The 25,592-nt window shown below is 46.1% G+C and overlaps 1 protein-coding gene across 3 annotated transcripts in view; it reads left to right on the forward strand.

Annotated features, from left to right (window-relative positions):
• Positions 1–25,592, forward strand: part of RIC1 (RIC1 homolog, RAB6A GEF complex partner 1) — a 268,206-nt gene that overhangs the window by 60,988 nt on the left and 181,626 nt on the right. For all 3 annotated transcript variants that reach the window (XM_063913985.1, XM_063913986.1, XM_063913984.1), the window contains exon 3: positions 1,794–1,873. In XM_063913985.1, coding sequence (XP_063770055.1) covers positions 1,794–1,873 — 80 coding nt within the window. The remainder of the gene's footprint in view (positions 1–1,793; positions 1,874–25,592) is intronic.

Here is a 25,592-nt window from a genome sequence, read left to right on the forward strand (position 1 = left end):
CCTGGCCTGCCTCAGAGAACATGTCTGTTTTTAACCGACACATGACTGAAAAAGTGATAGATCACTTAACTGTGGTATTTTTAAGCCACAATTTTAAGATCATAATAATAATTTTATTTATATAGCGCTGTTTCTCCAACAGGACTCAAGGCACTTTACAAACAATGCACATAATACAGAAGATTTAAGTAATACAGCAATAGATAATACCCCTTTTCCATCTGTAGCATGGGTCGCAGCTGGGAGCCTGACACGGCTGCGACCCGTGCTACAGCCCCCTTTCCCACAGTGCTCACCAACCCGGCATATTGCCGGGTTGGTGACGCTGCTGCTGACGCGGCATGGGGCGGCGCTGGGAGATCACATGATCTCCCAGCGCTGCCCTTCCATTCACTGTGAACGGGAACCATGTCGCATCGACACGGCTCCTGTTCACACTACACAGCTTACCGGGTTGAACACGTGCTCAACCCGGCAAGCTACCTGGGTAGGATTCCCGGATCACTTGATCCCCGGGAATTTGCAGGGGGTCTTTTTTCCACTAGGAAAAAAACCCGGGTAAATGCACATTTCCCGTGTTTTTAAAGCTAGTGGAAAAGGGGTATGAGTCACACAGACATAAAAGAAAACCTTGAGCATACAGTAAGCATAATGCATGATTGGTGTAGGCATTTTGGGTAATAACTTCCAAGGGTTGTGTATTCCACCCTCACGTAACAGTAGTGAAGATTTCAGATCTAAAGACAATTGTCTGTCTATACCAGGCATTCCCAACCTCGGTCCTCAAGGCACACTAACAGTGCAGGTTTTAGTGATTTCCGAGCTTGAGCGCAGGTGCCTTAATTAGTACCTCCGTTATTTTAATTTTACCATCTGTGCGGAAGCCTGGATATCCCTAAAACCTGCACTGTTACTGTGCCTTGAGGACCAAGTTTGGGAATGCCTGGTCTATACTATACGAGTCAATGTTTTTAGTTGAGCAGATATTCATTAGGTCAATGTGCTGACACAGCTTTAGCCTGTGTTCTGACCAGTCAGCAAATGAAAGAACAAAAGCTTCAAATAAGAGAGATTAAAAAAGTGCTGGAAACCTGGTCATCCACAGTCTACATATCATGATACAGAATGGGAAGTGATTGTAAGGCTGGCACAGGGCTCAGTTTATGTTTAGGCACAGTACATGGGAGAGTTAGTAATCAAAGGGTGAGACAAGCTATCGGTGTATCAATTAACAGGTGCATAATAATTGACACTGGTTAGGAAGTGATCAAAAACCTTTTAAGTATAGCAACATTTATGTATAGCACTAGTCTTCGGTTTGATTCAAGAGAATACAAGCCATTATTTTATTCTTTTTATTCAAGACAATGCCAGTTATTTATTGTTAATATTATCATTTATATTTTTATTTTGTTTAGGTACTTTTTCTTAATGAATATTCAATTATTTGTACATCAGTGTCCTTATTTTGCCCTTCTATTAATGAACCTAGTTACACACAGGTTGCTAAACTCCACCATTACAGTCCAGAATTTATGGATATCCTTGCTAAAGTACAAATGGTTAAATCACATTGACTGAGGCACTAATTATGTCACCTGTGCTCAAGCACTGATATCCTTAAATCTGGACTGTAATGGCGAAGTTTGGGAACCTCTGGCCTAGTAGATTCTTTTTAAGATGGATTTGACTGCTGGAGCATGTACAGTGTGTACTATAGATGCTGTAACATAGGTAAACCTATATGAGAAATGACTGTACAATCTCATATTTTTCTTTTTCTTTTATTCCAGACTGCCAATGGGTATATGTTGTTTTTTGATATTGTTCCGGCAGGAGAGGACAAGTATTTGTATGAACCCGTGTATCCAAAGTAAGTTTTGTGTTTTTGTTTTAGTTTTCTGTTTTTTACTTCAGTGCAATTAATGATTATTCTAAAAACCTGAGGTTGCATATCCATTTGTGAATGAGGCACTGTGGTAGAAAACTCATATGCGTATGGACATTTTCTTGGGATAACTCTAATCTATTCACTGCTTCATATATTCATACTGTAGTGAGGAAAGAATGGCAGAAACCTTTGTCTGCACTAGATGAAATCTGCTGCTACTGTGTAACCAGTGTAAAAATATTTTCATGGTTGCATGGCTGTAATTGCTTTATTACTCCAAGGTGTGAACGAAAGTAGCAAACAAAACTTGCAACTCTGTAGTGCCAATGCTGGCCATTGGGAGTAGTGTGTTCTGATTTCCTGATGGTTACAAGGAGAGAAAGAAATGCTTTATATACAGGCCTGGCCAACCTGTGGCTCTATTTGTCGTCACTAAGGATTACTCTCCTGACTAAACCAACCGAAGAGCACATACTGGTGTAATAATGCCTGCTTCCAGTTCTTCCCAGGCATGTTGCGTCAGCATGCAGATATGCAGATACATTGAACTGGGAATGCAGTCTGTTTCTGATTGGGGAAAAAAAAATTTGTAGCAATTTGTTAATTGAGGAAAAAGAAGTGCCAGTCTAGGTAGCATCTTATCGGCCAAATGCTACAGATATTTGTCACTCTGCTGCGGCGTTTTATGGCATCTTACAACTAATGTGTATAAACAGAGCAGAGTAACCGCACAATACATCACTAATCCACTGTGTTTTATCCTTTAGTCCGATTACTACCCTAGGTCTCCTAATCCTATATAAAACTGCTTGTGTTGAGCACAAGGTGTTCATTCCTCCACCCCCAAACACACGTTTTAACATTTTCCATTTACATCTGTCTGCACTCTTATTCATGAGGGAGAGGTTAATGTACATGTAGAGCAGGATGAAGAAATGATGGCTAATGTTATACTCAAAGTACATTATATTGCTGGTTACAACACATACTTTTATCATGCATTCATTGCATCTTAATCTAATCTGAGAACATGTTGTTTTTGAATGTTTTGATAAGAACTTGGAAAATGTATCAAAACATTTTTCTCAACCAACCAGTCAAATTTCAGAAAGAGATTTACAGATATATCCTCATACATCTTTGCTGCAGTCACGTCAAACAGCCAGGTCACTTGCAAGTCTTCTAGCACCTGGCGTCTGGTTTTGATTCTTTTTAGCCAAAAATTGCTCTTAGTCGCAACGCAATGCGACTAGGATGCACAAGGTGACTGTGCTGATTAATTTAACATATGACACTTATATATCTGTGTGGGTCTCGGAATCGGCATACAAGGTGCTACACTGTAGCATACAGACTCAGTCGCACGCAGATATACAAGTGTCATATATCAAATGTATCATCACAGTCTCCTTGTGCGTCCTAGTCGCATTGCGTTGTGACTTAGATGCATTTTCGTAAAATAAAAATACCTGAAGTTAGCAGAATTGGACAAACCTGGTGGTTGTCTCAAGCCAGGCATCTCACGCTGCATGGTGTATTAAGGCTAGATGTATAAGGACGCATCTGCACCAAATTCCAGGTAACATCCATGTCCGTCGTAAATGTAAATTGAAGATTACGTTCCCAAATCATAGTTCGTTTGCAATCTTAATACATTAAGAAACTATAAAACAGAGTGCAGGTGTGTACAGTATAGCCCAAAGGAATTGCATTCTGAAAGGATATTAAGTAGTTAAAAAGTAGTGTGGTATGCTCCACAAAGAACTTTGTTTTGTCTGTACATGCCTGTCCCTGATCCTCTCATCTTCCATTTGATGGGGCGGGAGCATTTTATGTCTGCTCTGTAAAGACTGTAGCGGCTTTCTTCTCACTCCTGCAGATATTTTGTTGTCTAAGTCAGTGGTTCCCAAAACTTTTTTCTCTATCGTCCTAAGTGGATGCTGGGGTTCCTGAAAGGACCATGGGGAATAGCGGCTCCGCAGGAGACAGGGCACAAAAAAGTAAAGCTTTTACCAGATCAGGTGGTGTGCACTGGCTCCTCCCCCTATGACCCTCCTCCAGACTCCAGTTAGATTTTGTGCCCGAACGAGAAGGGTGCAATCTAGGTGGCTCTCCTAAAGAGCTGCTTAGAGAAAGTTTAGCTTAGGTTTTTTACTTTACAGTGAGTCCTGCTGGCAACAGGATCACTGCAACGAGGGACTTAGGGGAGAAGTAGTGAACTCACCTGCGTGCAGAGTGGATTTGCTGCTTGGCTACTGGACACTAGCTCCAGAGGGACGATCACAGGTACAGCCTGGATGGTCACCGGAGCCGCGCCGCCGGCCCCCTTGCAGACGCTGAAGAGAGAAGAGGTCCAAAATCGGCGGCTGAAGACTCCTGAGTCTTCATAAAGGTAGCGCACAGCACTGCAGCTGTGCGCCATTTTCCTCTCAGCACACTTCACACAACAGTCACTGAGGGTGCAGAGCGCTGGGGGGGGCGCTCTGAGAGGCAAATAAAAACCTTATTAGTGGTAAAAAATACCTCACATATAGCCCACAGAGGCTATATGGAGATATTTAACCCCTGCCTAACTTCAAAAATAGCGGGAGACGAGCCCGCCGAAAAAGGGGCGGGGCCTATCTCCTCAGCACACAGCGCCATTTTCTCTCACAGAAAAGCTGGAGAGAAGGCTCCCAGGCTCTCCCCTGCACTGCACTACAGAAACAGGGTTAAAACAGAGAGGGGGGGCACTGATTTTGGCGATATTGTATATATATAAAAGATGCTATAAGGGAGAAACACTTATATAAGGTTGTCCCTATATAATTATAGCGTTTTTGGTGTGTGCTGGCAGACTCTCCCTCTGTCTCCCCAAAGGGCTAGTGGGTCCTGTCCTCTGTCAGAGCATTCCCGGTGTGTGTGCTGTGTGTCGGTACGTGTGTGTCGACATGTATGAGGACGATGTTGGTGAGGAGGCGGAGAAATTGCCTGTAATGGTGATGTCACTCTCTAGGGAGTCGACACCGGAATGGATGGCTTATTTAGAGAATTACGTGAGAATGTCAACACGCTGCAAGGTCGGTTGACGACATGAGACGGCCGACAATCTATTAGGACCGGTCCAGGCGTCTCAGAAACACCGTCAGGGGTTTTAAAAACGCCCATTTACCTCAGTCGGTCGACACAGACACAGACACGGACACTGAATACAGTGTCGACGGTGAATAAACAAACGTATTTCTCATTAGGGCCACACGTTAAGGGCAATGAAGGAGGTGTTACGTGTTTCTGATACTACAAGTACCACAAGAAAGGGTATTATGTGGGAGTGAAAAAACTACCTGTAGTTTTTCCTGAATCAGATAAAATAAAATGAAGTGTGTGATGATGCGTAGGGTTACCCCGATAGCAAATATTGGCGTTATACCCTTTCCCGCCAGAAATTAGGGTACGTTGGGAAACACCCCTTAGGGTGATAAGGCGCTCACACGCTTATCAAGTGGCGTTACCGTCTCCAGATACGGCCGCCCTCAAGGAGCCAGCTGATAGGAAGCTGGAAAAATATCCTAAAAAGTATATACACACATACGGTGGTTATACTGCGACCAGCGATTGCCATCAGCCTGGAGATGCAGTGCTGGGTTGGCTTGGTCGGATTCCCTGACTGAAAATATTTTATTCATGTAGAGCATTTAATAGGATGCATTCTATATATATGTATGTGAGATGCACAGAGGGATATTTGCTCTCTGGCATCAAGATAAGTGCGTTGTCCATATCTCCCAGAAGATGTCAGGGACACGACAGTGGTCAGGTGATACAGATCCCATACGGCAGATGGAAGTATTGCTGTATAAAGGGAAGGAGTTATTTGGGGGTCGGTCCATCGGACCTGGGGACCACAGCAACAGCTGGGAAATCCAACCTTTTTTACCCCAAGTTACATCTCAGCTAAAAAAGACACCGTCTTTTCAGCCTCAATCTTTCCTTTCCCATGAGGGCATGCAGGCAAAAGGCCAGTCATATCTGCCCAGACATAGAGGTAAGGGAAGTAGACTGCAGCAGGCAGCCCTTTCCCAGGAAAAGAAGCCCTCCACCGCGTCTGCCAAGTCCTCAGCATGACGCTGGGGCCGTGCAAGCGGACTCAAGGTGGGGGGGTAGTCTCAAGAGTCTCAGGGCGCAGTGGGATCACTCGCAAGTTTACCCCTAGATCGTACGAGTATTATCCCAGGGGTAAAGATTGGAGAGTCGAGACATCTTCTCCTCGCAGGTTCCTGAAGTCTGCTTTACCAACGGCTCCCTCCGACAGGGAGGCAGCATTGGAAACAATTCACAAGCTGTATATCCAGCAGGTGATAATCAAAGTACCCCTCCTACGACAAGGAAAAGGGTATTATTTTTCCACACTATATTGTGGTACTGAAGCCAGACGGCTTGGTGACACATAGTCTAAATCTAAAATGTTTTGAACACTTACATAAAAGGTTCAAATCGAGATAAAGTCACTCAGAGCAGTGATAGCGAACCGGAAAAAAGGGGACTATATGGTGTCCCTGGACATCAAGGATTACCTCCATGTCCAAAATTTTGTCCTTCTCATCAAGGGTACCTCTGGTTCGTGGTACAGAACTGTCAATATCAGTTTCAGACGATGCCGTTTGAATTATCCACGGCACCCCGGGCCTTTTTACCAAGGTAATGGCCGAAAAGATGTTTCTTCAAAGAAAAAAGGCATCTAAATTATCCCTTACTTGCACGACCTAAAAAGGGCAAGTTCCAGAGAACAGTTGGAGGTCGGAAGAGCACTATCTAAAGTAGTTCTTCGACGGCACGACTGGATTCTAAATATTCCAAGAATCGCAGCTGTTTTCCGACGATACGTCTGCTGTTCCTAGGGATGATTCTGGACACGGTTCAGAAAAAGGTTTTTCTTCCCGAGGAAAAAGCCAAGGAGTTATCCGACCTGTCAGGAACCTCCTAAAACCAGGAAAGGTGTCTGTACATCAATGCACAAGAGTCCTGGGAAAAATGGTGGCTTTATACGAAGCAATTCCATTCGGCAGATTCCATGCAAGAATTTTCCAAAGGGATCTGTTGGACAAATGGTCAGGGTCGCATCCTCAGATGCACCTGCGAATAACCCTGTCGCCAAGGACAAGGGTATATCTTCTGTGGTGGTTGCAAAAGGCTCATCTATTGGAGGGCCGCAGATTCGGCATACAGGATTTGATCCTGGTGACCACGGACGCCAGCCTGAGAGGTTGGGGAGCAGTCACACAAGGAAGAAACTTCCAGGGGGTATGGACGAACCTGGAAAAGTCTCTTCACATAAACATTCTGGTACTAAGAGCAATCTAAAATGCTCTAAGCCAGGCGGAACCACTCCTGCAAGGAAAACCGGTGTTGATTCAGTCGGACAACATCACGGCGGTCGCCCATGTAAACAGACAGGGCGGCACAAGAAGCAGGAGTGCAATGGCAGAAGCTGCCAAGATTCTTCGCTGGGCGGAGAATCACGTAATAGCACTGTCAGCAGTGTTCTTCCCGGGCGTGGACAACTGGGAAGCAGACTTCCTCAGCAGACACGATATTCACCCGGGAGAGGGGGGTCTTCATCCAGAAGTCTTCCACATGCTAATAAACTGTTGGGAAAGACCAATGGTAGACATGATGGCGTCTCGCCTCAACAAGAAACTGGACAAGTATTGCGCCAGGTCAAGAGATCCACAGGCAATAGCTGTGGACGCACTGGTAACACCTTGGGTGTACAAATCAGTATATGTGTTTCCTCCTCTGCCTCTCATACCAAAGGTATTGAAGATTATACGGTGAGGAGGAGTAAGAACAATACTAGTGGCTCCGGATTGGCCAAGAAGGACTTGGTACCCGGAACTTCAAGAGTTGGTCACGGACGACCCGTGCCCTCTACTTCTGAGAAGGGACCTGCTACAACAGGGTCCCTGTCTCTTTCAAGACTTACCGCGGCTGCGTTTGACGGCATGGCGGTTGAACGCCAGATCCTAAAAGGGAAAGGCATTCCAGAAGAAGTCATTCCTACCTTGATTAAGGCAAGGAAGGAAGTCACCGCGAAACATTATCACCGCATTTGGCGAAAATATGTCGCGTGGTGCGAGGATCGGAGTGTTCCGACGGAGGAATTTCAACTGGGTCGTTTCCTACATTTCCTACAATCAGGATTGTCTATGGGTCTCAAATTGAGATCTATTAAGGTTCAAATTTCGGCCCTGTCAATATTCTTCCAAAAAGAATTGGCCTCAGTTCCTGAGGTACAGACTTTTGTTAAAGGAGTACTGCATATACAGCCTCCTGTGGTGCCTCCGGTGGCACCGTGGGATCTAAATGTAGTTTTAGATTTCCTCAAATCCCATTGGTTTGAACCATTGAAAAAGGTGGATTTTAAATATCTCACATGGAAAGTGACTATGTTACTGGCCCTGGCTTCCGCCAGGAGAGTATCTGAATTGGCGGCTTTATCTTATAAAAGCCCTTATCTAATCTTCCATTCGGATAGGGCAGAACTGAGGACTCGTCCGCATTTTCTCCCTAAGGTGGTATCAGCGTTTCACCTGAACCAACCTATTGTGGTGCCTGCGGCCACTGGCGACTTGGAGGACTCCAAGTTGTTGGACGTTGTCAGAGCCTTAAAAATATACATTTCAAGGACGGCTGAAGTCAGAAAATCTGACTCGCTGTTGATACTATATGCACCCAACAAGTTGGGTGCCCCTGCTTCTAAGCAGACGATTGCTCGTTGGATTTGTAACACAATTCAACTTGCTCATTCTGTGGCAGGCCTGCCACAGCCTAAATCTGTTAAGGCCCATTCCACAAGGAAGGTGGGCTCATCTTGGGCGGCTGCCCGAGGGGTCTCGGCATTACAATTCTGCCGAGCAGCTACGTGGTCGGGGGAAAACACGTTTGTAAAATTCTACAAATTTGATACCCTGGCAAAAGAGGACTTGGAATTCTCTCATTCGGTGCTGCAGAGTCATCCGCACTCTCCCGCCCGTTTGAGAGCTTTGGTATAATCCCCATGGTCCTTTCAGGAACCCCAGCATCCACTTAGGACGATAGAGAAAATAAGAATTTACTTACCGATAATTCTATTTCTCGGAGTCCGTAGTGGATGCTGGGCGCCCATCCCAAGTGCGGATTATCTGCAATACTGTACATAGTTATTGTTAACAAATTCGGGTTATATTGTTAAGGAGCCATCTTTAAGAGGCTCTTTCTGTTATCATACTGTTAACTGGGTTTAGATCACAAGTTGTACGGTGTGATTGGTGTGGCTGGTATGAGTCTTACCCGGGATTCAAATTGCCTCCCTTATTGTGTACGCTCGTCCGGGCACAGTACCTAACTGGAGTCTGGAGGAGGGTCATAGGGGGAGGAGCCAGTGCACACCACCTGATCTGGTAAAAGCTTTACTTTTTTGTGCCCTGTCTCCTGCGGAGCCGCTATTCCCCATGGTCCTTTCAGGAACCCCAGCATCCACTACGGACTCCGAGAAATAGAATTATCGGTAAGTAAATTCTTATTTTAATCTTGATGCCCTAGAGCAGTGTTTCTCAAACTCGGTCCTCAGGACCCCACACAGTGCATGTTTTGCAGGTAACCCAGCAGGTGCACAGGTGAATTCATTACTCACTGACACATTTTAAAAGGTCCACAGGTGGAGCTAATTTTCTCTGACGTCCTAGTGGATGCTGGGAACTCCGTAAGGACCATGGGGAATAGACGGGCTCCGCAGGAGACTGGGCACTCTAAAGAAAAGATTAGGTACTATCTGGTGTGCACTGGCTCCTCCCTCTATGCCCCTCCTCCAGACCTCAGTTAGAATCTGTGCCCGGCCAGAGCTGGGTGCTCCTAGTGGGCTCTCCTGAGCTTACTAGTAAAGAAAGTATTTATTAGGTTTTTTATTTTCAGTGAGCTTCTGCTGGCAACAGACTCACTGCTACGTGGGACTAAGGGGAGAGAAGCAAACCTACCTGCTTGCAGCTAGTTTGTGCTTCTTAGGCTACTGGACCCCATTAGCTCCAGAGGGTTCGAACACAGGCACCTGTCCTCGATCGTCCGTTCCCGGAGCCGCGCCGCCGTCCCCCTTGCAGAGCCAGAAGAACAGAAGCTGGAAGACGACGAAATTGGCGGCTGAAGACTCCGGTCTTCATTAAGGTAGCGCACAGCACCGCAGCTGTGCGCCATTGCTCCCAGCACACTTACACACTCCGGTCACTGTAGGGTGCTGGGGGGGGGGGGGGGGGGGCGCGCCCTGGGCTGCAACTGAAGTACCTTTGGCATAAAAACATACATATATACAGTCTAGCACTGTATATATGTAAAAACCCCCGCCATTTTTTTACATGAAAAGCGGAACAGAAGCCCGCCACTGAGGGGGCGGGGCCTTCTTCCTCAGCACACCAGCGCCATTTTCTATTCACAGCTCCGCTGGAAGCAGCTCCCCAGGCTCTCCCCTGCAGTATCCAGGTACAAGACGGGTTAAAAAGAGAGGGGGGGCACATAAATTTAGGCGCAAACAATACAAAAAAAGCAGCTATTGGGTAAATCACTTATTAGCAGTGAAAATCCCTGTGTTATATAGCGCTGTGGTGTGTGCTGGCATACTCTCTCTCTGTCTCCCCAAAGGACTTTGTGGGGTCCTGTCCTCAGTCTGAGCATTCCCTGTGTGTGTGCGGTGTGTCGGTACGGCTGTGTCGACATGTTTGATGAGGAAGGTTACGTGGAGGCAGAGCAAGGGCAGATAAGTGTGGTATCGCCCCCGTCGGGGCCGACACCTGATTGGATGGATATGTGGAAGGTCTTAAATGACAATGTAAACTCCTTACATAAAAGGTTTGATGACGCGACAGCCGGGGTCTCAGCCCGCGCCTGCCCAGGCGACTCAGAAACCGTCAGGGGCTCATAAACGCCCTCTATCTCAGATGGTTGACACAGATGCCGACACGGAGTCCGACTCCAGTGTCGACGATGATGAGGCACATTTACAGTCTAAAATGACCAAGGCCATCCGATACATGATTATTGCAATGAAAGATGTATTACACATTTCTCTATCGTCCTAGTGGATGCTGGGGTTCCTGAAAGGACCATGGGGAATAGCGGCTCCGCAGGAGACAGGGCACAAAAAGTAAAGCTTTAGGATCAGGTGGTGTGCACTGGCTCCTCCCCCTATGACCCTCCTCCAAGCCTCAGTTAGATTTTTGTGCCCGGCCGAGAAGGGTGCAATCTAGGTGGCTCTCCTAAAGAGCTGCTTAGAAAAGTTTAGCTTAGGTTTTTTATTTTACAGTGAGTCCTGCTGGCAACAGGATCACTGCAACGAGGGACTTAGGGGAGAAGAAGTGAACTCACCTGCGTGCAGGATGGATTGGCTTCTTGGCTACTGGACATTAGCTCCAGAGGGACGATCACAGGTACAGCCTGGATGGTCACCGGAGCCTCGCCGCCGGCCCCCTTGCAGATGCTGAAACGAGAAGAGGTCCAGAATCGGCGGCAGAAGACTCCTCAGTCTTCTTAAGGTAGCGCACAGCACTGCAGCTGTGCGCCATTTTCCTCTCAGCACACTTCACACGGCAGTCACTGAGGGTGCAGGGCGCTGGGAGGGGGGCGCCCTGGGAGGCAAATGAAAACCTTTTTTGGCTAAAAATACCTCACATATAGCCTCCGGGGGCTATATGGAGATATTTAACCCCTGCCAGAATCCGTTAAGAGCGGGAGACGAGGCCGCCGAAAAAGGGGCGGGGCCTATCTCCTCAGCACACAGCGCCATTTTCCCTCACAGAAAGGCTGGAGGGAAGGCTCCCAGGCTCTCCCCTGCACTGCACTACAGAAACAGGGTTAAAACAGAGAGGGGGGGCACTAATTTGGCGTTAGAAATATATAAAAAAGATGCTATAAGGGAAAACACTTATATAAGGTTGTCCCTATATAATTATAGCGTTTTTGGTGTGTGCTGGCAAACTCTCCCTCTGTCTCTCCAAAGGGCTAGTAGGTCCTGTCCTCTATCAGAGCATTCCCTGTGTGTGTGCTGTGTGTCGGTACGTGTGTGTCGACATGTATGAGGACGATGTTGGTGAGGAGGCGGAGCAATTGCCTGTAATGGTGATGTCACTCTCTAGGGAGTCGACACCGGAATGGATGGCTTATTTAGGGAATTACGTGATAATGTCAACACGCGCCAAGGTCGGTTGACGACATGAGACGGCCGACAAACAATTAGTACCGGTCCAGACGTCTCAAAAACACCGTCAGGGGTTTTAAAACGCCCGTTTACTTTAGTCGGTCGACACAGACACAGACAGGGACACTGAATCCAGTGTCGACGGTGAATAAACAAACGTATTCCTTATTAGGGCCACACGTTAAGGGCAATGAAGGAGGTGTTACATATTTCTGATACTACAAGTACCACAAAAGAGGGTATTATGTGGGATGTGAAAAAACTACCGTAGTTTTTCCTGAATCAGATAAATTAAATGAAGTGTGTGATGATGCGTGGGTTCCCCCCGATAGAAAATATGGGCGGTATACCCTTTCCCGCCAGAAGTTAGGGCGCGTTGGGAAACACCCCTTAGGGTGGATAAGGCGCTCACACGCTTATCAGAACAAGTGGCGGTACCGTCTATAGATAGGGCCGTCCTCAAGGAGCCAGCTGACAGGAGGCTGGAAAAATATCATAAAAAGTATATACACACATACTGGTGTTATACTGCGACCAGCGATCGCCTCAGCCTGGATGTGCAGAGCTGGGGTGGCTTGGTCGGATTCCCTGACTAAAAATATTGATACCCTTGACAGGGACAGTATTTTATTGACTATAGAGCATTTAAAGGATGTATTTCTATATATGCGAGATGCACAGAGGGATATTTGCACTCTGGCATCAAGAGTAAGTGCGATGTCCATATCTGCCAGAAGATGTTTATGGACACGACAGTGGTCAGGTGATGCAGATTCCAAACGGCACAAAGGTGTATTGCCGTATAAAGGAAGAGGAGTTATTTGGGGTCGGTCCATCGGACCTGGTGGCCACGGCAACTGCTGGAAAATCCACCGTTTTTACCCTAAGTCACATCTCTGCAGAAAAAGACACCGTCTTTTCAGCTTCAGTCCTTTCGTCCCTATAAGAGTCATATCTGCCCAGGGATAGAGGAAAGGGAAGAAGACTGCAGCAGGCAGCCCATTCCCAGGAACAGAAGCGTTCCACCGCTTCTGACAAGCTCTCAGCATGACGCTGAGACCGTACAGGACCCCTGGATCCTACAAGTAGTATCCCAGGGGTACAGTTTGGAATGTCGAGACGTTTCCCCTGCGCAGGCTCCTGAAGTCTGCTTTACCAAGGTCTCCCTCCGACAAGGAGGCAGTATGGGAAAAAATTCACGAGCTGTATTCCCAGCAGGTGATAATTAAATTACCCCTCCTACAACAAGAAAAGGGGGTATTATTCCACACTATATTGTGGTACTGAAGCCAGAAGGCTAGGTGAGACCTATTCTAAATCTAAAAAAATGTGAACACTTACAAAGGTTCAAATCAAGATGGAGTCACTCAGAGCAGTGATAACGAACCGGGAAGAAGGGGACTATCTGGTGTCCCGAGACATCAGGGATGCTTACCTCCATGTCCCAAATTTACCCTTATCACTAAGGGTACCTCAGGTTCGTGGTACAGAACTGTCACTATCAGTTTCAGACGCTGCCGTTTGGATTGTCTACGGCACCCCGGGTCTTTACCAAGGTAATGGCCGAAATGATGGTTCTTCTTCGAAGAAAAGGCGTCTTAATTATCCCTTACTTGGACGATCTCCTGATAAGGGCAAAGTCCAGGGAACAGTTGGAGGTCGGAGTAGCACTATCTCGGATACTGTTACAACAGCAGGGGTGGATTCTAAATATTCCAAAATCGCAGCTGATCCCGACAACAAGTCTCCTGTGCTTAGGGATGATTCTGGACACAGTCCAGAAAAAGGTGTTTCTCCCGGAAGAGAAAGCCAGGGAGTTATCCGAGCTAGTCAGGAACCTCCTAAAATCAGTGCATCATTGCACAAGGGCCATGGTAAAAAAATGGTGACTTCCTACGAAGCAATTCCAGTCGGCAGATTTCATGCAAGAACTTTTCAGTGGGATCTGCTGGACAAATGGTCCGGATCGCATCTTCAGATGCATCAGCGGATAACCCTATATCCAAGGACAAGGGTGTCTCTCCTGTGGTGGTTACAGAGTGCTCATCTTCTAGAGGGCCGCAGATTCGGCATTCAGTTTTGGATGTTGGTGACCACGGAGGCCAGCCCGAGAGGCTGGGGAGCAGTCACACAAGGAAAAAATTTCCAGGGAGTGTGATCAAGTCTGGAGATTTTTCTCCACATAAATATAGCTAAGGGTAAATTTATAATGCTCTAAGCTTAGCAAGACCTCTGCTTCAAGGTCAGCCGGTATTGATCCAGTGGGATAAAACATCACGGCAGTCGCCCACGTAAATAGACAGGGCGGCACAAGAAGCAGGAGGGCAGTGGCAAAAACTGCAAGGACTTTTCGCTGGGCGGAAAATCATGTGATAGCACTGTCAGCAGTGTTTCATTCCGGGAATGGAAACTGGGAAGCAGACTTCCTCAGTAGGCACGACCTCCACCCGGCAGAGTGGGAACTTCATGGGGAAGTTTTCCACATAATTGTAAACCGTTGGGAATTACCAAAGGTGGACATGATGGCGTCCCGTCTGAACAAAAAACGGGACAGGTATTGCGCCAGGTTAAGAGACCCTCAGGCAATAGCTGTGGACGTTCTGGTAACACCGTGGGTGTACCAGTCGGTGTATGTGTTCCATCCTCTGCTTTTCATACCTAAGGTACTGAGAATTATAAGACGTAGAGGAGTAAGAACTATACTCATGGCTCCGGATTGGCCAAGAAGGACTTGGTACCCGGAACTTCAAGAGATGCTCACAGAGGACTTATGGCCTCTGCCGCTAAGAAGGGACTTGTTTCAGCAAGTACCATGTCTGTTCCAAGACTTACCGCAGCTGCGTTTGACGGCATGGCGGTGGAACGCCGGATCCTAAGGGAAAAGGCATTCAGGAAGAGGTCATTCCTACCCTGGTCAAAGCCAGAAAGGAGGTGACCGCACAACATTATCACCACATGTGGCGAAAATATGTTGCGTGGTGTGAGGCCAGGAAGGCCCCACGAAGAAATTTCAACTCGGTCGATTCCTGCATTTCTTGCAAACAGGAGTGTCTATGGGCCTCAAATTGGGGTCCATTAAGGTTCAAATTTCGGCCCTGTCGATTTTTCTTCCAGAAAGAATTGGCTTCAGTTCCTGAAGTCCAGAAGTTTGTCAAGGGAGTATTGCATATACAACCCCCTTTTGTGCCTCCAGTGGCACTGTGGGATCTCAACGTAGTTCTGGGATTCCTCAAAACACATTGGTTTAAAACCAGTCAAATCTGTGGATTTGAAGCATCTCACATGAAAAGTGAACATGCTCTTGGACCTGGCCTGGACCAGGCGAGTGTCAAATTGGTGGTTTTTTTCTCAAAAAAGCCCATATCTGTTTGTCCATTCGGACAGGGCAGAGCTGCGGACTCGTCCCCAGTTCTCTCCCTAAGGTGGTGTCAGTGTTTCACCTGAACCAGCTTATTGTGGTGTCTTGCGCCTACTAGGGACTTGGAGGACTCCAAGTTGCTAGATGTGGTCAGGGCCCTGAAAATATAGGTTCCAGGACGGCTGGAGTCAGGAAAACTGACTTGCTGTTATCCTGTATGCACCCAACAAACTGGGTGCTCTTGCTTTTAAGCAGACTTTTGCTAGTTGGATGTGTAATACAATTCAGCTTGCACATTCTGTGGCAGGCCTGCCACAGCCAAAATATGTAAATGCCCATTCCACAAGGAAGGTGGGCTCATCTTGGGCGGCTGCCCGAGGGGTCTCGGCTTTACAACTTTGCCGAGCGGCTATTTAGTCAGGGGCAAACACGTTTGTAAAATCCTACAAATTTGATACCCTGGCTAAGGAGGACCTGGAGTTCTCTCATTCGGTGCTGCAGAGTCATCCGCACTCTCCCGCCCGTTTGGGAGCTTTGGTATAATCCCCATGGTCCTTTCAGGAACCCCAGCATCCACTAGGACGATAGAGAAAATAAGAATTTACTTACCGATAATTCTATTTCTCGGAGTCCGTAGTGGATGCTGGGCGCCCATCCCAAGTGCGGATTATCTGCATTACTTGTACATAGTTACAAAAATCGGGTTATTATTGTTGTGAGCCATCTTTTCAGAGGCTCCGCTGTTATCATACTGTTAACTGGGTTCAGATCACAGGTTGTACAGTGTGATTGGTGTGGCTGGTATGAGTCTTACCCGGGATTCATAAATCCTTCCTTATTGTGTACGCTCGTCCGGGCACAGTACCTAACTGAGGCTTGGAGGAGGGTCATAGGGGGAGGAGCCAGTGCACACCACCTGATCCTAAAGCTTTACTTTTTGTGCCCTGTCTCCTGCGGAGCCGCTATTCCCCATGGTCCTTTCAGGAACCCCAGCATCCACTACGGACTCCGAGAAATAGAATTATCGGTAAGTAAATTCTTATTTTTTGAGAGTAACCCGGTTAATACCAAGAGGGTTTATATGTTTGGGGAGAAAAAGCAGCCAGTGACTTTTCCCCCATCTGATGAATTAAATGAATTGTGTGAAGAAGCGTGGAGTTCCCCTGATAAGTAATTAGTGATTTCTAAGAGGTTACTGATGGCGTACCCTTTCCCGCCAACGGACAGGTTACGTTGGGAAACATCCCCTAGGGTGGACAAGGCGCTGACACGCTTATCTAAAAAGGTGGCCCTGCCGTCTCAGGATACGGCCGCCCTAAAGGAGCCTGCGGATAGAAAGCAGGAAGCTATCCTGAAGTCAGTGTATACACACTCTGGTACTCTACTGAGACCTGCTATTGCTTCAGCCTGGATGTGTAGTGCTGTAGCAGCGTGGACAGATACTCTGTTAGACGACATAGATTCCCTCGACAGAGATACTGTTTTGCTAACCCTGGGCCATATCAAAGACGTCGTCTTATATATGCGAGATGCTCAGAGGGACATTTGCCTGCTGGGCTCTAGAATTAATGCTATGTCCATTTCTGCCAGGAGGGTCTTATGGACTCGGCAATGGACAGGAGATGCTGATTCTAAAAAACACATGGAGGTTTTGCCTTATAAGGGTGAGGAATTGTTTGGGGACGGTCTGTCGGACCTCGTGTCTACAGCGACAGCTGGAAAGTCGACTTTCTTGCCTCCGGTTTCCTCACAGCCTAAGAAAGCACTGTATTATCAAATGCAGTCCTTTCGTTCCCAAAAAGGCAAGAGGGTCAGGGGCGCATCCTTTCTTGCCAGAGGCAGGGGTAGAGGTAAGAAGCTGCACCATGCAGCCAGTTCCCAGGAACAAAAATCCTCCCCTGCTTCCATTAAGTCCACCGCATGACGTTGGGGCTCCACAGGCGGAGCCAGGTGCGGTGGGGGCGCGTCTCCGAAACTTCAGCAGCCAGTGGGTTCGCTCACAGGTGGATCTCTGGGCTATACAAATTGTATCTCAGGGATACAAGCTGGAATTCGAAGCGACTCCCCCCCCCCCGCCGTTACCTCAAATCAGCCTTGCCAGCTTCCCCCATGGAAAGGGAGGTAGTGCTGGCGGCAATTCACAAGCTGTACCTCCAGCAAGTGATTGTCAGGGTCCCCCTCCTTCAATAGGGAAGGGGTTACTGTTCCACAATGTTTGTGGTACCGAAACCGGACGGTTCGGTGAGACCCATTCTGAATTTAAAATCCTTGAACACTTATATAAAGAAATTCAAGTTCAAAATGGAATCTCTCAGAGCGGTTATTGCAAGCCTGGAAGAGGGGGATTTTATGGTGTCGCTGGACATCAAAGATGCTTACTTGCATGTCCCCATTTACCCTCCTCACCAGGAGTACCTCAGGTTTGTGGTACAGGACTGTCATTACCAATTCCAGACGTTGCCGTTTGGCCTGTCCACGGCACCGAGAATATTTACCAAGGTAATGGCCGAAATGATGATACTCCTTCGGCAGAAGGGAGTTATAATTATCCCGTACTTGGACGATCTCCTCATGAAGGCAAGGTCCAGGGTGCAGTTGTTGATCAGCGTAACACTCTCTCAGGAAGTGTTACTACAGCACGGCTGGATTCTGAATGTTCCAAAGTCGCAGCTGATTCCTACGACGCGTCTGCTTTTCCTGGGCATGATTCTGGACACAGAACAGAAGAAGGTGTTTCTCCCGGTGGAGAAGGCCCAGGAATTAGCATCTCTGGTCAGGGACCTCCTGAAACCAAAACAGGTATCGGTGCATCACTGCACGCGAGTCCTGGGAAAGATGGTGGCTTCATACGAAGCCATTCCCTTCGGCAGGTTCCATGCAAGGATCTTTCAGTGGGATCTGTTGGACAAGTGGTCCGGATCGCATCTTCAGATGCATTGGCTGATCACCCTGTACCCAAGGGCCAGGGTGTCTCTTCTGTGGTGGCTGCAGAGTGCTCACCTTCTCGAGGGCCGCAGGTTTGGCATACAGGACTGGGTCCTGGTGACCACGGATGTAAGCCTCCGAGGATGGGGGGCAGTCACTCAGGGAAGAAACTTCCAAGGGCTGTGGTCAAGTCTGGAGACTTCTCTCCACATAAATATACTGGAACTAAGGGCCATTTACAACGCCCTGAGTCAAGCAGAGCCCCTGCTTCGAAACCGGCCAGTGCTGATTCAGTCAGACAACATCACGGCGGTCGCCCATGTAAACCGCCAGGGCGGCACAAGAAGCAGGATGGCAATGGCGGAAGCCACAAAGATTCTTCGGTGGGCGGAGAATCACGTGCAAGCACTGTCAGCAGTATTCATTCCGGGAGTGGACAACTGGGAAGCAGACTTCCTCAGCAGACACGACCTCCACCCGGGACTTCATCAAGAAGTCTTCCAACTGATTGCAAACCGATGGGAACTGCCACAGGTGGACATGATGGCGTCCCGCCTCAACAAAAAGCTAAAAAGATATTGCGCCAGGTCAAGGGACCCTCAGGCGATAGCTGTGGACGCCCTAGTGACACCGTGGGTGTACCAGTCGGTATATGCGTTTCCTCCTCTTCCTCTCATACCAAAAGTACTGAGAATAGTAAGAAAGAGAGGAATAAGAACAATACTCATTGTTCCGAACTGGCCAAGAAGGACTTGGTACCCGGAACTACAAGAAATGCGCACAGAGGACCCATGGCCTCTGCCTCTCAGACAGGACCTGCTGCAACAAGGGCCCTGTCTGTTCCAAGACTTACCGCGGCTGCGTTTGACGGCATGGCGGTTGAACGCCGGATCCTAGCGGAAAAAGGCATTCCAGATGAAGTTATTCCTACGCTGATAAAGGCTAGGAAAGACGTGACAGCAAAACATTATCACCGTATATGGCGGAAGTATGTTGCTTGGTGTGAGGCCAGGAAGGCCCCTACAGAGGAATTCCAACTGGGTCGTTTCCTGCACTTCCTACAGTCAGGGGTGACTATGGGCCTAAAATTGGGGTCCATAAAGGTCCAGATTTCGGCCCTATCCATTTTCTTTCAAAAAGAACTGGCTTCACTGCCTGAGGTTCAGACGTTTGTTAAGGGAGTGCTGCATATTCAGCCCCCTTTTGTGCCACCAGTGGCGCCCTGGGATCTTAACGTTGTGTTGGATTTCCTGAAATCCCACTGGTTTGAGCCACTTAAGACTGTGGAACTAAAGTATCTCACGTGGAAAGTGGTCATGCTGTTGGCCTTAGCTTCGGCTAGGCGTGTGTCGGAATTGGCGGCTTTGTCATGTAAAAGCCCATATCTGATCTTCCATATGGACAGGGCAGAATTGAGGACTCGTCCCCAGTTTCTCCCGAAGGTGGTGTCATTGTTTAATTTGAACCAACCTATTGTGGTGCCTGCGGCTACTCGGGACTTGGAGGACTCCAAGTTGCTGGACGTAGTCAGGGCTTTGAAAATATATGTTTCCAGAACGGCTGGAGTCAGGAAGACTGACTCGCTGTTTATCTTGCATGCACCCAACAAGCTGGGTGCTCCTGCTTCAAAGCAAACTATTGCTCGCTGGATCTGTAGCACGATTCAGCAGGCTCATTCTGCGGCTGGATTGCCGCATCCAAAATCGGTGAAGGCCCATTCCACAAGGAAGGTAAGCTCTTCTTGGGCGGCTGCCCGAGGGGTCTCTGCTTTACAGCTACTTGGTCGGGTTCAAACACATTTGCAAAGTTCTACAAGTTTGATACCCTGGCTGAGGAGGACTTTGTGTTTGCTCATTCGGTGCTGCAGAGTCATCCGCACTCTCCCGCCCGTTTGGATGCTTTGGTATAATCCCCATGGTCCTTACGGAGTTCCCAGCATCCACTAGGACGTCAGAGAAAATAAGAATTTACTCACCGGTAATTCTATTTCTCGTAGTCCGTAGTGGATGCTGGGCGCCCGTCCCAAGTGCGGATTTTCTGCAATACTTGTATATAGTTATTGCTTAATTAAGGGTTATTGTTATGAGCCATCCGTTGAGTGAGGCTCAGTTGTTGTTCATACTGTTAACTGGGTAAGGTTATCACAAGTTGTACGGTGTGATTGGTGTGGCTGGTATGAGTCTTACCCTGGATTCAAAATTTCCTTTCCTTGTAATGTCAGCTCTTCCGGGCACAGTTTCCCTAACTGAGGTCTGGAGGAGGGGCATAGAGGGAGGAGCCAGTGCACACCAGATAGTACCTAATCTTTTCTTTAGAGTGCCCAGTCTCCTGCGGAGCCCGTCTATTCCCCATGGTCCTTCTGGAGTTCCCAGCATCCACTACGGACTACGAGAAATAGAATTACCGGTGAGTAAATTCTTATTATTTCACTTGTGATTCTGTGAGGAGACCTGCAAAACATGCACTGTGTGGGGTCCTGAGGACCGAGTTTGAGAACCACTGCCCTAGAGTATCAGAATTTTTTCACAGCACCCCTAGGCCAAAAGTTTCTTGGAGAATTTTAAAAAAACAATAAGTAAATTTATGTTTGTGTCATCCTTAGTAAAATCGATTTATAGGCCAACATCTGTGCACATTTGTAAATGAATCCTTGTGTCATCCTTAGTATCTTTAGTGTGTTGCGAGACAATATTTGCTTCTGTTTGTCCTAATATTTTATAAATGGCAGCCACAAGTACTGGTTTTGTCTATTAATTTTACCAAAAAAAAGTTTGAATTAGTCCTGGACCACCAAACCAAGGCACACCTGCTAGTGTCCTGAGGCACCCCAGGGTGCCTTGGCACCCAGTTTGAGAACCATTGGTCTAAGTAACATTCTCTTTGCACTTCTGTCCCTTTTAATTTATTTTAAATATGCTGTCATAAGCAGAACGCTTCACAAGGTATTACAGGAAAGTACTCTGATACACGATGTGTCTTTTCCACACAAGAAAATCGATTTATAGGCCAACATCTGTGCACATTTGTAAATGAATCCTTGATATTCATTTTTTTTTGTCTGTGCCACATTTCACCCACAATTGGTCACAAAAATGTGTTAAAATGATATGCAATTTTCTAAAAAGGTTTACATATACAGGTTGAGTATCCCATATCCAAATATCCGAAATACGGAATATTCTGAAATACGGACTTTTTGAGTGAGATTGAGATAGTGAAACTTTTGTTTTCTGATGGCTCAATGTACACAAACTTTGTTTAATACACACAGTTATTAAAAATATTGTATTAAATGACCTTCAGGCTGTGTGTATAAGGTGTATATGAAACATAACTGAATTGTGTGAATGTAGATACACTTTGTTTAATGCACAAAGTTATAAAAAATATTGGCTAAAATTACCTTCAGGCTGTGTGTATAAGGTGTATATGAAACATAAATGTATTCTGTGCTTAGATTTAGGTCCCATCGCCATGATATCTCATTATGGTATTCAATTATTCCAAAATACGGAAAAATCCGATGTCCAAAATTCCTCTGGTCCCAAGCATTTTGGATAAGGGATACTCAACCTGTATAGCTTTCTCCCATGTTGATAGTGTCATTGATTCCATATGTATTGGTCGTCAAATCCAAGTGTTACGACTTTTGTTAATTGTATGGGATTGGTCACGTGCAGCTTTTCCGTTATGTTTTGGCTTCTTTTATTACCTGTACAGAAGTCAGCAGACTTACTGAGTGCACTTGTCTGTCCCACCTTTGGAAACCGTTACAATAGCAAACACAATATAGAACTCCCTTTTTAAAAAAAAAAAAAACATCTTTACTTTCAAAACTATATTTGGGTGAATTTCATTTTCGTGTTGCATTTCATATGTTATTAGAAAACATTAATTAAAGATTGGTGTTCTGTTATCTTTATTTTCCACTTTAGAAAATTTGTGGCTCTAAGGTCTTAATTCCCCCATGGTTGGACATTTTGCTTGTCCAAAAATGAGAAACATTGCAAGTGTATATTTGGCTATTATAGGTCGGAACATTAGGGTCATGTGTTCCCACAGTACAGGCAGCAGATTGTGCTTTGCGGAATGCTTCTGGTACTTTATATGAAAGTCCTGTGCAGAGTCTCACCAGTACACTCACTAAGAAGAGGAAGTTATTCTTTGTCAGGAAGGCTACGAGAGGCTAGGGTCACTTCTGTCTAACGTCCTAGTTTTACTTCACTATATGCCCCAGTAAGCTCTACATATAATGTTCACAGTTTCCTTTTAGTGAATTCCCTAAAATTGTGTGCTGAGCTTTTGCTTCAAGAAATCTCAAGAAGCAAGGTTTTATTATTCTATCCATTTTATCAGCTGAAAGGGGTGTGGTTTACTCGGTCAAAAGTCATTTGGCCCACACCGTATGGTCAACGCACAATAGGTCAACTAATTTTTTTGGGTGGGTGGTCTGGATAGTTTTTTTTTTTTTCCATCGATGGCCACCATTTGTAGAAACACTGCCCATCGTGGACTCGCTTTGCTTGCCACACTTCAGGCTCCGTGTCTTGCTCCACCCGCAACAAGGTTGCTAAAGGTTATGATTTGTGACCTGGATAATCAAGGATGGAAAGTCCAAAAACATGAAAAAACAAAACAAAAATCATGTATGTTGACACATGATTTTGACTTGTCCTTTTGTCCATGTCAGCCTTGTGCCTGTCGACCATATGGGGTCGACCTAATGTACAGTCGATCCATAGTCCGAATCCCATCTGAAAGACACCTCCTCAGTAGTCCAAGTGTAGAAAAGTTTTTATTAATTGCTTCAACAGATGGGGCTTTTTACAGCCAGAAAAATAGAAAAGAATGAAATTGAAACGTTAGCAGTGGTTGCTATATGATGCTTAATTCTAGCACAAGTTCAATCTCCATGGCAAATGCCCATCTGTGAAGAGATTTTAGTTTTTCCTTGCAGAAATAGTGTAGTTTGATTTTTGTTAATTAGCAGTAACAGGCGAGAAACTGTAACATAAAACTAGTAAAAAAGGCTCCATTTGTTGTCCTGTACTATTAAATTTTGCAGTGTTGTGTGGTATCGTGGAGACCAACAGAAAGTGCTATGGTCACAATACTGAACCCACAAATGCTTAGTTTTTTAATTGCGTTGTCTGAAAGCTCTGACACAGGGTGTGATACATTATTCCTGTGTTCGGGATGCCCTGCATTTAGAAGACAGACGGCGGCATCCCGATGGAGAGAATCCCGACAGAGAATGGGTAAGTATACTTACCCTCACCGCCTATCCCCCCTCCCCCTTCCTGCAGCCTAACCTTAACCCTCCCGGTGGTGCCCAGCCATCCTTCCCACAGCCCAACCCTAACCCTCCCCGATGGAGCTTACTTTCATTCAGGATGCCAGCAGTCTGGATCAGCGCACCTACTGAGTATAGTATAGAGAACATTGACCTCTGTAAAGGGTCTTCTGTACTTTTATATGCATTACACACCTGAAATGCAGTGTGCACTATATTTGGTCTCCTGCGTTTTATCATAGAGATTATTGCACTCTATAATGACAATCATTCTAGCTTTGTCTCATGTTTTTGACACAGCTACTGCATAAGAAGTAAAATGTAATTGTTTTACCTAGTATCTTCAATATGATAAAAGTGACGAATAGCATGGTTTAAGGTTACCCCCTTGAAACCGCATTATCATTTATACCAGTTTTTTTTTATATTAAACATATTAAGCAGTAAGTAGTTAATCAGGAAGTAGTCAGACCTGGCTGTTCCTCTTCACACACAAAAATCGCATATGCCGTAGTATTTGCCAAACTATTTCTATACTGTGAAGTGATTTATATGTGATTTTAAAAGTTCAAGTTGTTTTTTCTTCTTGAACACTGATTTATTATATTTAAAATAACCTACTAAGGCCTTATACACAAAGATAAATGTACTTACCACTAGTAGTTTAACGTGAGGCAGTGCATTGGTATCAAAAGGAAAACATTGTTTTTAATAACTGCATACCCCAGATCTTGACAAATATTTTAGAATGTAGGAGCCAGGCAAATTTTATCTTAATAAATTATAGACCACATGAATAGTCCCCACACCTTTACAAACAGCTTCTCCCTTTTACAATTATAACCATTTTCTATACCCCACTAATTCTAACTCGGCCCGCTTGGTTGATTTTCTATGCTCCCTCTTAGGGGTATATGCAATTGCGGTCGAATTGCCGCAAATGTCGAAAAACGGGGCATTTTCGACACACAAAAAATATTCGACAATGCAATACAGTACTTTTCGACAAAAAAACGGACTTTTCAAATTCGACTTTTTCAAATTCGACAGTTGTCAAATTCGACATGTCTGCAATGGTAAAAATGCGGCTTTTCGACAAAAGTATATTCAATTGAAGAATGTCGATTCGACAACAGTGCTTTTCGACAGTAATTTCGTCAATTTCATTCCGCCTCACTTTGCTGGCGGAATCTAATAAAAAAAAAAAAATTAAAACATGTTATTTTAGTGTTTTTTTTTTTAATTGCTAATAGCATATCTATTTATATTAGAAGGAATTAGGTACTTGGTTTGTCTATTAGGATTTACAACTATTATTTATATATTTTTTTTAAATAATATATATTTTTTTTAAATTGAGAGAGCATGGTTTTCAGTGGGAAGGGGTAAGAATGGGTTAAAATCACGAAAAAAAAAATGCGTGGGGTCCCCCCTCCTAAGCATAACCAGCCTCGGGCTCTTTGAGCCGTTCCTGGTTGTAAAAATACGGGGGGAAAATGGACAGGGGATCCCCCGTATTTTTAGAACCAGCACCGGGCTCTGCGTCCGGTCCTGGTGCAAAAAATACGGGGGACAAAAAGCGTAGGGGTCCCCCGTATTTTTTGAACCAGCACCGGGCTCCACTAACTGGAGAGATAATGCCACAGCCGGGGGACACTTTTATACCGGTCCCTGCGGCCGTGGCATTAAATCCCCAACTAGTCACCCCTGGCCGGGGTACCCTGGAGGAGTGGGGACCCCTTAAATGAAGGGATCTCCCCCCCCTCCAGCCACTCAAGGGCCAGGGGTGAAGCCCGAGGCTGTCTCCCCCCCCCCCCCCCCCATCCATGGGCTGCGGATGGGGGGCTGATAGGCTTGTGTAAAATCAAAGAATATTGTTTTTTGCAGAAGAACTACAAGTCCCAGCAAGCATCCCCCGCAAGCTGGT

Source organism: Pseudophryne corroboree, chromosome 1 (assembly GCF_028390025.1).
Source record: "Pseudophryne corroboree isolate aPseCor3 chromosome 1, aPseCor3.hap2, whole genome shotgun sequence".
Lineage (NCBI taxonomy): Eukaryota > Metazoa > Chordata > Amphibia > Anura > Myobatrachidae > Pseudophryne > Pseudophryne corroboree.